General features: G+C 37.1%; 1 protein-coding gene across 1 annotated transcript in view; it reads left to right on the top strand.

The window, feature by feature from the left end:
- The window catches only part of scn5lab (sodium channel, voltage gated, type V-like, alpha b), a 205894-nt gene that overhangs the window by 49726 nt on the left and 143357 nt on the right, over window positions 1-12811 (top strand). Inside the window, exons 3-4 of the mRNA XM_049480059.1 lie at window positions 4305-4425; window positions 9265-9352. Coding sequence (XP_049336016.1) covers window positions 4305-4425; window positions 9265-9352 — 209 coding nt within the window. The remainder of the gene's footprint in view (window positions 1-4304; window positions 4426-9264; window positions 9353-12811) is intronic.

The following is a 12811-nucleotide window of genomic DNA, read 5'->3' as shown; positions in this document are numbered from 1 at the left end:
GTTTATCTGAGTTACTGTAGCCTTTCTGTCAAATCAAACCATTCTCTTTTGATCTCTCTTTAACACAATGTTTAATCTGTAGATTTGGCTCTTATTTAGAGAATGAGCAGTTAAAAAAATACTCAATCCAGCCCTTCTGGCACCAACAATCACAGATCACATTTTCCCCTCATGCTGATGGTTGTTGTAAACAACCTAAAATGACCTAAAATCGCTTTCTAGAATCTGTATGGCTTTATGCGCAAGAATGCCTACACTAGATTAGATTATTACGCTGATGTGAATATTATTTTAGGTCTCCTTCTGCTAAAATCCACTTTTTCTTGTTAAATAAATAAAGAAATACAGTAGGTCTCTCTGAGTTATGTATGAGATATGTTTGTATGTATGAATATTCAAGAGCACGAGTCGTAGTCCTGTCTTTCTTCAGAGACCCCTAATTCAGTGAACTAAAGAGGGGCTAAATAGAAACACTGGAAGCCTTTTTTTACTTAAAACATCACACTTGGCATTCATTTATACTAGACCACAACTACACATTTTAAAATAAATAACAAAACGATGCAATAAGACCTTTAATACAACATGTAAAACTTAATTTCATTTTTAAGGAAATTTAATGGAAGCGCAATTTTCTTTTTTTGTCCAAATGATTGAACTGCATATTCATTATCATCAATTAAATCACAAACATCCCACGACAAACATGAGTATTATTTAATGAAAGGTGATTGTCAGCCCACACTTTAAAGTTGTCCAGCATACGGGGTGCAGTTGATTTATTTGAGCTGATTCAGAGAAGACTGGAAAATAGGAAATAAGTGGTGAAAAGGATGAGTCACTGAGCTGATGATGGGCACTAATGCTACCACTGCTGTGCTAGCTGGTGTCTCATACACAATTCCTGCCAGGCCAACCCTGCAAATCTCCATTTTCATGGATTTCAGCTAATTTTTTTTGCTGCGAGGATAACTTTTTTCAATGTATTTCTTGTATGTGAGGAAAATTCGCCGTAGTTACAGTCATGCTGAGCTGCGCTAAGGGCTAATGCTAAAGGTGCAGACCACTGAAAAGACCCTGAGGTGAAATCCTGTCCCCAGAAAGCCTCTGCTTCCTCTAGTCTCTCATTTTGATTTACGTTGGCATTTTCAGACCACGCATGAACTGTATTTCACTTTTTAAAATCTTATTTCAAGCTCAACTATTACCTCATAGAAAGATGCAGCGCTGTTGTTTACGATTGCAGCGGTTGTTGAAGGTGTCAGTAACTTTGCCCATAATAGACCTCTTCACAGTGTTATCAACAGACACCATTTCCCACGTGCTCTGCACGCGTGAAGTCCACGCTCCGGCACAAGTCACATTTGTCAGTTTAATAAGTGTTCTTGTTGACACTGACAAGGCCGTGGTATGGAGGATTAAATCAGTTATCTGAGACTGAGCCCAGCAGAAAGGTTAGCTATAGCACATAAAAAGCAGCACAGCCTTTTATTCATGTTAGTTAGATGTAGCATCTTACAGGACAGGGTTTCAAGAGTGCGTATTAAGGTAAAAAATATATATAATGTACTGGTTGTTGTTTATAGGTTCATAGGCTCGTAATCAGTCTTTATATACAGGTTTACATGTAGTAGATTGATTGGCTTTTTTTGAATCCTTTAATCAATCAAGCAATCAACCTTTATTTTGATTCAGTAGTACATTGAGGGCAACCCCCATTTTCAATGTAGCCAAGCATTTACAAAAACAAGGATTGATATGACAAAGAAAATAATAACTAAATTTAATAGTTATATAATAATAGTAAATAAAAAATAAAAATTGATTTAAAAAAAATAAAAAAATAAATAAAAATAATAATAATAAAAAAAACTGGTTTAAGTGATAAGAAATTAAGATCAAAACAAGATAAGATTAATACAACAAAAAAACTGTTAAAAATTAAGCTAAAACTAACTTTTACATAATACATAAAAAATCCAAATAAATAAATGAAGTAAAAAAATAAAAACAATAATAATAATAAAAATAAAAATAGTAATAATAATAAAATAAAATCTAAATAAGTTAAAAAGCAATAGTACAAAACTATAAAAAAATAAAAACTAAAATAAGGAAAGGAATAAAAAGGAAATAAAGAACTAAGAGAAGAGAATAAAAGTTAAGAATAAATAAGATGTTTTGGTCCTCAAAACATAAAAAAGGACTAAATATTTTAAATTATTTACTATTTATCATATCTTTTCAGTTCAGACTACACAGAAATCATATTTTCAGCTTAATCAGATTTTATTTTCACTTTTTATTTCTTCTCTTGCATGTGTCCAATCTGTCATGGCAAGATGCTTGACAGTATTTTTGCAAAAAGTGCAATTAGATGAGGTAGACCTAGAGTTCAAACATGTTGAGTTGTTCATAGTGACCTGTTCTGTTTTTAAAATACGTTTAACTTTTCTAAATCATTTTAATTCCCATATGTTTTTACATTAGTAATTCATTTTATACATCATTTGGTAATAAATTCGTTTAAGCAACAAAGTCTGAGGAGTCACTTGGGAATTTTAGGAGCTGGTTCTGAGTCATCTGAGCCAAAAGATCTGGCTCTCTAAAAAAGACAGAATTCCCATAACTTCTAAGTATGGAGATAATATGATAAATAGTAAGTGAAATTAATGTTGAGTGCTGAACATGCAGCATGTGTCTTTAGTCCCATGGAAGTAAAAAGGTATGAAGGTTGTGATGTCAGTGTAATTAAAGGTTTTTTAAAGGGGTCAATTATGTCAGTAAGACAGGATGGACAGGGAATTTATTGACATGGTGAAATAGCTTGATGTTTTTTTATGAAAATAAAATTATTAGTTAAAAAAGCTAAGTTAAAAAACACTATAATATATACACAAAAATGTAAAGAATGTTAACATTAATCTATATTTTCTAACAATGTTTTCAGTTTAATAATAAAAATTGTTTTGTTACACACTGTTTTTATGCTATGTACACAAAAGGCATGTTATACTAATATTGACCCATACGTTGGAGAGTCTGAAACACAAATGGTCGAACTCAACACAGCCTACCTAGAGAGAGTCCACTTTATCTTTTTACCTTCTTCCTTTTGTTATTTCCTAAATCTGCTCAGATGCACACACTCTGCTTGAGTTGCAGATGATCTCCCACAGGATATCTGAGGGAGGTAGAAAATAAACAGGAGCAGGCGTGACCCAAATGTTACATAAAGATATGCAATGTGAGCCACAAATCACTGTGTTTACAAAGGTTACAAAGGGCGCAGGGCCAGAATGCTGAGAAAGGCAGCAAACATGCTGCTAACAAAGACATTGCTTGGAAAAAAGGAAGGGAGAGATAGAGGGAAAGAGAGAGAGAAAGAGAGAGAGAAAGAGAGATCTGTCGCCACATCTTTGCCACCGTTGCAGCAGGAAAATTTGCTGACCCTGATGTTGCCTGGTCGCAATTATTCTTCATGTGTTGACTACTCGCATTATTTATGCGACGGTGAGATGGTATAAATCCAGCCTGGTAAGGAAGCCATGAATCCTCGGCAACCGAGCAGGGCTGTTTGCGTAGCGTGAGGATAGAGAGCCTCCCTGGTCCTGTCACCCATAGTGACAAACAACGTCCCTTGATAGCACATATCCTCCCATTGAGCCCTGCAGTAATTCATTTGTGAGCTGCTTTTTTTACCTCTATTGTTTTGCTCTTTGTCATCTTTTGAAATTGGACAGATTTTGGAAGAAAAGGCTTGTTTTCAGGTAGAGATTTGAGTGTGCAGTGTGTATTTTGGGACCTTGTTATGTAGTTTGATTTGCTGAAAATCTAGACTTAATATTCAGTCATTTTCCAGCATATTGAAACTGAATATAATTGATTTGGTAACTATTCTGGGACAGTTATGTAGTTACAAGAGGTAGTTTCTAGAACAGAAATGGGGGCCTACATATTAGCCCCTGAAGGTTTAGGGTGCTTTCAAACTACAGATTTTCATCAAAGAGTCTCTTCATGAGAACATGAATAAAATTTCAAATAGGCCAAATAGCATTTTTTGTCTTTTATTTTATTCATTTTGTCTCATATTTACAAGTTTTATTATTATGTACACTTTACATTGTATATGTTGTTTTTTAATGGGCTTCTGTTTATGTTTACTGCTCTAACTACTGTGACTGTATATGTGACCTTTCTTGTATTACTACTTTTCTCTGATTTTATTAGATGTCATTACATGTGTGGTGTCACCTTTGTTCTAACGTGTTGCTTGTTTTCCCTCTCTTCTTTCTCTCCAACAGACTTTTATAGTACTAAACAAAGGGAAGGCCATCTTCCGATTTAGTGCCACATCTGCACTCTATATTTTTAGCGCTTTTCATCCCATTAGAAGAGCGTCGATAAAGATTTTAGTACACTCATATCCTTTCTGCTGTTCCACCAAAGGGCGTGGGGGAAAAAGGGTTTTAAACTGTATTGATTGCTTAAGACACTTTTGGTGCAATTTACAGAATCTGTACTGTGTTACTGAGTGTTACCTAAAGATAAGCCTCCAACGTCAATGTGTGGGCCACTCTGACTGGATGAGTAGGTCGATTTTGTAATACTGCACCTGATGATGTTTTGAATTGTACACTTTTGTACACTGTACCAAATATTTGCTGTACCATCAAACATATTGTGACTATCATGCTACAACCTAAACTCTACAAAGTGAAAACTTACAGTAGAAGAAATAAGCATTTGTAAGTTATGTGGAGGTCAATTTATAAACATTCATAATCATCATAAACTTAATGCAACAAAAAATAATCAATGTCAGATTTAAATCATCCAAAAAGTGTATAATAGAGATACAAAGACAAAAGTTTTTTGCAGAACTGTAACAATATGTATTTTATGTTGTAATTTCAGTAGAAGTGGTCATTTAACAAGCATAGTATGGATTTTTTTTTTTACTGGTAAGCAAAAGGATAATGCTCTTTTCAACTTTGCATAAATAAATAGCACATGTATTTTTATGGCGATTTGAAAACTAAAAGTCTCCTAAAAGTGTTTTTTTTTATCATTTCTATTGAACATTCTCTATAAAATACTGGTTTAGAGTAACCAAAGCAACCCAGATAAGATGCCCGGTATGGATATCCCAACTGGGAAACAGAAAGCTTTGTCAAAAGGTTCCATGTTGACTCCATATATGGATGCCCACCAGGGTCTCTGATGGGACCAAAAGAGGGTAAAAACGGTCCCGTCTGTATTATACAGTGTACGTGGCCTACATGATTCCATGTGAGATTAAGGTGAACTGTAACACTAGGGCCCATTTGGGAATCCCGTTTGGGTCCCAATAACAACACGTATACAAATGCACTCATAGACCATGCCCACCTGAAACCCACCTAGTCCACATTCAACTTATGGGAGCCTCACATGGGCATGTCTGCATTATTTTGACAGTTAGTTTTCCATCTTTAAATAGTTAAAGCACTAATTTGCATCTGTCTTGATTTACCGATGTTTCAAATTACAGCGACTAGTACATCAAGAAGTTTCTAATATAATTCCAAAAGAGCTGTTTTATGAGTGTGGCTACCTCTCACAGGAAGTTAAGAAGTCAAGTGATGCATGAGCTCACTCCTGCATTCTCACCGGAAGACTGACATTGAACCGCTTATGCTATGTATGGGTGTTCCTTTGTTTGAACAACGCCAAGTTTGGATGGCTTGATTCCCAGCTATGGAGCAATCAAACCTCCAAAGGGCCTCAATGCCATCCCCACACCCTTCCTATGCCAGCGGCTGCTAAAAATATCAGCCAGTGCAGTTAGCCATGGTTCAGGGTGTTGAGAAATATTAGGCTTGTGGACACTTTGCTCTTGTCGTGCCGATAAGCAGGTGAAAACAGTCTCTCCAGAGGCGTCGCGTCCGTGCACCCACCCGACCCTGTCATCAAATTCCCTTTTAGGGCAACGGGGCTTACTGTGCGGCCAGTAGTGACGCTCACGATTACGCAAATGCTGTATTTCAACTGTATCTCAGATTTCAGAGGTATGTTACAAAAGAGAAGGGCAAGACTAGCTACATGAGTGTGTGTGTGGCGGCTGAGTGGTGAAAAGCACTCACTTCCAGGCGACGGCACAGACGCCACACGCCTGCGCTAATAGCAGATTACCCTGGGGAGTGGGTGCCAGGAAACATGTTTGATTAGCCAGTACCACAAGAGCACATTCATAACGCGCAGCCTCACGGAGAAGGCAGAACGCAGCCACGACGCTCCACACTGAAGTGATTGCACTCATTAGAAAAATGTGAGAAATGCGATTCGCAAATCAGCGTGTCTGCGCCAAGCAACATAAGCAGCCTATCAGAGGGGAGAAATAACCTTAAGACAAGCTGCTGACAACACATGCTCTCCAGCATGTCCGAGACTTGACAGGCCATTCTGGAGAATTCAAAGGGCCTGGGCCGTCAACAGTACAGTGCATTCGGAAGCACTGGAAGTTTCACCCTGAAGCAGATTTAGGGGGTAATTGACTAAGCTGACTCTTCAAAATGGAGCCTTAACAGCGTTTTTGGCAGCTCTTATTTGGCTGTGAGGCTGAAATGGACTTTTCCCATTACGAATTCGAGCAGATGCTTAGGATGCCTTTGTCTAGCCGCTCCGCTGTTCTCATGCTTATGATTCACGGTGAGGAGTGCCGGGTAGATGCCGGCGTAACATGAGAGCTTTCGCAGGCCCCTGAGAGTGAGGGTACTGACAATACAACCTTCACGATCTCAAATGTTTCTCAGTCGTAGAGAACTTCCTGCATACAAGACATCACACAGTAGATTTACTGGCAGCCAGTTCAATGTCAGCAAATTCCCATCCAAAAACTGTACTTCTCCATGCAGTTAGATATACTATAGAGTTATCTACTGAAAGCTTTATTCATGGAATAGCAATAAGGAAATTGATCATAAAGTGTTTCGTCCAGAAGACGGCTTGGGAATGGCGACACATGTGTAAGTTCTCTTGAAGTATGATCTTGTGAGTGAGTTTAAACACTGTCCAGCGTGTTAATGGCAAAGCAGCATAAGTGCTAGCGAAGCCTGATAGTCTGATGTATTATTTCTTTTCCGAAGTAGTGAAGGCCTTTAGTTTTATGTGTGGGGCAATTTGGGAACACATCATTGAAGACAATTTCACCCACAATAGACAGTTCAACGAGTGGTAATGATTGTGACCGGTGGCATCTGGCTAGAATAGTCCATGCGAACAGACAAGTGACTCTGGCTCAGTGTGCTGTTCTTTATTTTTGCCATGGAAAATGGAAAAATCATTAGACATAATATTTGTCCAATACTTTTAATATTCTCATTTTATCAGTGCCAACAAATTGTCACAGTTTAAATACAGAACTGTATCTAATTGTATCTAAATTTTAAACTAAATTTACTCTGATTATTTTTGACTGCTGTATTTTGCACACATTCAGCATAGTATGTAAAATTAACTGTAAATAACGATTTAATCAGGATTTGAAATATACATATTTAATGTGCAAGTGAGAAGTTTAAAAAAAAGGCTTGAAAATTCACTGTCATCACAGATTGAGGACACATATAATAAGTCCTAGTTCACACGCATAAGCAGAGCTTTCAAATTGCCCCTTCTAAAAGAAAATGATGAAAATAAAACCACGTAGGAGGACCTCATGCTAAGACTGTATTTACAGGCGCAGTATAGGCCCATGCCCCAGTGACTAAATTATAATTTTCAGCATCATTTAGCAGAACGAGCAGATGTCAATTACTGTCTACTGGTTGCTGTGAACAATTTGATTTTTTAGACCCCCACATTACTAGACTTATAAACCTGTAATCAGACCCTGTCATGGAGTTATCTACCACATGAATTAGTCTCCCTAATATAGAATCTAAGAAACACATAAGAGTACTGCTCACAGTTTTTCGGTGGTTGTCGGTACCACCTTGAAAAGATCTTAGAGATATTTGAGGAAATAACAAATTTGAATGCCAGAAATGTACAGTATTTGTAGATGTTTAGCTATACAGTCTACCTTACTGAATTTAAAATCAAACAATAAATTGTTCAATGTCATCTATAATTTCAGGGTATATGGCGGAGAGGGAAGTATATGGGGGCAGAGGGAGGGTTATCCTACCAATGCAGGTATTGTAGAAAATGAGGCCAATTAATTGTGCTTTCCAGAAGTCCTAGCCATGAATGGGGATTATTAAACTGTCAATCTCCTGATGATTGTCACTCTGACACTTGAGTCTTGTAGAAACTATAGATTTGCATTGACAATTCTAGCTAGACGTCGATGGTTACAATCATTACCACCCATTGCACTGTCCACTGTGGGCGGTAATGCCTCCTAGAATCTATTATAGGTACACATGTGACACTGTGGATTGAGGAAAGCTAAATTCTTGCACGACTTCAGAAATGGAATGCTCATCCATCTGGTGCTCAATATCAGGCATCCTGGTCAGTTTTCAGCCTCACTCACAACATAACACCTCACAACTTATACAGGTGTGGGCATTCCCAAGCCATTCCCTGAGAAAACACTTCATAATCAACTTACATACTGTCGTCTCATGATTTAATTACCACTGTAGCTTGAAAACATGTAAAATATGAAACCTGGAAATTAAATGATGATTCTAATGCATGTACTGTAGTAATGCTACCATGTTTAACAGTTAAGCCAGTGCGCTTTGACCCCCCCATCTCTTTCATCTTTCTACTATTGTTTTACAGGTTAATCTCTCTCTGATCTACCCATAAGACCTTGTCCCAGAACTCTACCGCCTTTTTATGCATATATTTTTTAGCAAACTGTAAGGCTTGATGCTTAATAGTTGTTTGCGTCTTATGGCAGACCCTCTGAGGTTGTGTTGGTCTATTCATCTCTTTATGCCGTTTTTGACACTTCTATTCCTACAAGCTGAATAGAGTTCAGCCGTTTTTCTTTATAATTGAAATTATTCTCCCATCGCTCACTGCTGTGGTCTGCCAGGTCATTTCAGGTTGTTATAGCTAAACTCACTCATGCACTTTTGCTGCTCAACAATGTGATTATATATGGTCCAGTGCTTTCCATATGGTTCACCCAATTTAGATGTAAATGCCCTTGCATGAAAGGTTACATTTTGTACTGTATAACCGTTGTGTTATTCAGTATTCAGGCATCAAAAACTGTCATGTATTTTAAATTCAGTGTACACATTTTCCTTAACTGTGATACATTATTCAGCCTGTTCATTATGTGCACTATTTTGACCAACTGTTGCTTCATGGCCATGTCGGAACCAGCGCCGTGGGCCAAGTATGTCGAGTAAGTATCCACTTTTCTTCTATTCTGTGCATTCAAGCCTCTGTGGACTGTAAGGGACCTCAATTCCTCTGTACCTCTTTCTTTTCTATCTCATAACCCTCTTTGACTGTATTGACCTCTGAACTGTGCCCTGTTTGTCCTGATGTAAAGCTTTGCCAGGTGTTTGTTGCCTTGCCAACCTCAATTAGCAAGTAAGTTAACAATATGACTGTGTCAAGCCCATGACTTTGCTAATTGCACCTCTGCTATGCTACATTGGAATGAAATCATGATGAAATCATGGTATGGTTGCCATATACCGTTCCTCCTTTTCTAAATTTTCATTAAAGGGGTTGTTGATTCTTGGAAAAATATAAACCCAATAAAGTAATGATATAGAAATTATGTAGAAATTTCAGTTGAATTTGGCTAAGAAAAACAACTGTTTTAGAAGAACATGGGTTAAATCCTATCTATCTATCTATCTATCTATCTATCTATCTATCTATCTATCTATCTATCTATCTATCTATCTATCTATCTATCTATCTATCTATCTATCTATCTATCTATCTATCTATCTATCTATCTGTCTATCTATTTATTTATTTTACGGTTGGTTGTATCTGTTTGTGCTAGTCTGTATCATTCTATCTACCTGCCTCTGTATCAGTCAGTTTGCCTGTCCATCTGTCTCCCTGTCTGACTCTGAGTGTTGCTGCCACAGTCATTGCTCTGTCAGCCTGTCTATGGCTCTGCCTGTCTGTCTCTCAGTATGTCTGTCCATCATTTCCAGCATCAGTGAGGCCCCAGCTCACCAGCAGCAGTTAACACATGGTGTACATACATCAGGATGGATAGAGTGGATTTATCCCATGTTTTTACCACCATGTAGCCGATGTAGTTTGTAGCTGTATTCTGAAAGCTGCCCATGCAGTGTAAGTGAGCCTTGTGCCGAACCGTTTACCTTTAATGAAGACCACTACACTAGCCTTATCTGGGTCTTGTGCATCGTCACCCAGCATTTCCAGATGGAGCTTTTTAGATTGCCTCTATGAATAGGTGTTCATTGGCATGTAGCATGCAATGAAACCCTGACAAGGGCTACACTTGTGTTACCCGAGTTAAAGGTTGTACCTCTCAGCACCTTATAACACTGGGCAGAAGATTAGCTATTGTAGCATAGCTTTGTACTTGTGTATTAATAGCCTAAATTAATTGCTAAAGGAACTGTGGTCTTGAATTTTGAATGGTAAAGTAAACACGAATCATTTTAGGCACTGAGAAACAGATATAAAACAGAATAATAATGATTTTGGCCTTGATGAAGTGAAAATATGAAGCTGTGTTGAGAGGTATGATGTTAACGGCACAGATTTCACCAAAAAAGCACTGAATTAAATGATACCCAGATGCAGAGAGAGAGAGAAAGAGCAGAAAAGAGAGGAAAAAAAAAGAGAGACAGGCAGACAGAACGAGGGCCAGAAATATGACCGCTACACTTCAGAATGCTGCATCCTTCATCTCAGTCACCCTCCACTCTGTTAAATTGTCTCTTTCTTTGATGGTCAAAGTGACGTGCTGGATTTTAATGCCCATTCTTGTCTTGATGATTGCCAACTCATCAAGCAGCAACTGTCAAAAGAGCTTGCCATTCATGCCTCAGGGGCTGCCACTGCATTGTACATGTGCTTCTCATGTCATGTTGGCTCACACAAGCACGCACACACACACACACACATAAACACACACACTTATTTTTATTCAGTGTTGAAACATGAGGTCATAACATGTTCCATGTGCAATATACTGTATGTACACTTGTGTTCGGAGGTTTGCATACACTCCATCATGGGCATTGAACGTTTTGGTAATATTGGGCTTTCAGGTATTTAATTTTTCATGTATGTTGTTCACTTATTCGGCCCCAGAAAAAGAACAGTTTAAAGAAATCCCCGAAAGCCAAATATTACCTTTACATTCATGTCCATGATAAGTCTATATAAACATCCAACACAACTGTATATCATCACTATCACGCAAAAACCTTGCATCTTCAAATTTCCATATATAAAAGAAAAAAAAACATTCTTAGTTGCATTCTTTTAATGAAAAGTTTTTATTTCAAGTCCTTTTGGAACATTTCTATTGATTGCTCCATTCATCCTAGACTTTGGAAACATTGTAAAGAAGAGCCAGATTTCGAAAATTTAAAAATGGCAAAATTAGAGATGCAAGTATTTTGCATGATAGCAATGATATGTATGCATCTAAATGTAATGAGAATTTGCTAAGTCTTTTCCTTACCATAATTCTACCATTAGCCTTGGTAAACAAATGGAATTAATATGAGAATGTTAATTATCACACTATCAAGCAAGTGTAAAACTTGATAATAAGTTAGTTAAATAAACAGCACCTGAAGAGATCAGTTAGTTTAATAAACAGCACCCAATAAAGTGGACTAGAAAGGTTAAACAACTTTTCTTCAAGCAGCAGCTCCATGTCACAACTGGACGAGGAATCGGTAAGTAAACTTCCATAAATACAGATTACTAATAAAAAAACTTGTTTGACTGATGCAATTCTGTTATGAACTTAGTTAGTGAGCTTATAATAAAGTCTTACTGACTGGTCAGTGCTAGTTATATACTATTTTATGATATTTGTTGATTGAAATTATGAATATTATTATATTTTATCAAATTGTTTAATATATTTTCTACTTTATATCACTACTGTTCTCTAAATGTTTGATTAATTACTTTGTTTATTTTCTCACTGTATTTATCTTTGCTTTTCTTAGGTTGTCCCAAACAGTCCAGAATATCTACAACAAGCTGAGAAGAAGCATAAATACCAATAAAAAGATTTAATTTGAATTGAACATTTTGTCATTTTGGGCATTATTTGTTCAACGTTCTACCAGGAAAAAATAAATAAAATAAATAAAAACAAACAAAAAAAAAATAAAAAAATAAAAACAAACAAAGCCAACAATAGACCTGGAGCTTTTTTGTGAAAATGACTAAACGGCCAATTTATACTTTTGCGTCAAACCTACACTGTGGCTTAAGCGTCGCTGCATACACTGCGGCATATCTTGCCATGCATCTCCTTGGAAATGTAACTACATGTTGCGTAAATCAGACAGTCGCAACTGTGATTGTTACTTTGGTCCAATCAATGAGCCATAGATATACTCACGCAGAAGTATAAACGCACCCCGCTGTGTAGCACACTCTCACTAGATACACATAGGCTACTGTGTAGGTTCAACACAGAAGTATAGTTTGGCCTTAGAATGAAAGCATACACACACACGTATACACACTCCTTTTGGAACATTTCTATTGATTGCTCCATTCATCCTAGACTTTGGAAACATTGTAAAGAAGAGCCAGATTTCGAAAATTTAAAAATGGCAAAATTAGAGATGCAAGTATACACACACACGTATACACACTCACACTCGCACAC

Source organism: Astyanax mexicanus, chromosome 6, assembly GCF_023375975.1.
Source record: "Astyanax mexicanus isolate ESR-SI-001 chromosome 6, AstMex3_surface, whole genome shotgun sequence".
Classification (NCBI taxonomy): domain Eukaryota; kingdom Metazoa; phylum Chordata; class Actinopteri; order Characiformes; family Acestrorhamphidae; genus Astyanax; species Astyanax mexicanus.
Note: the sequence above shows the minus strand (reverse complement) of the source record. Positions and strands in the feature narration are given on the sequence as shown.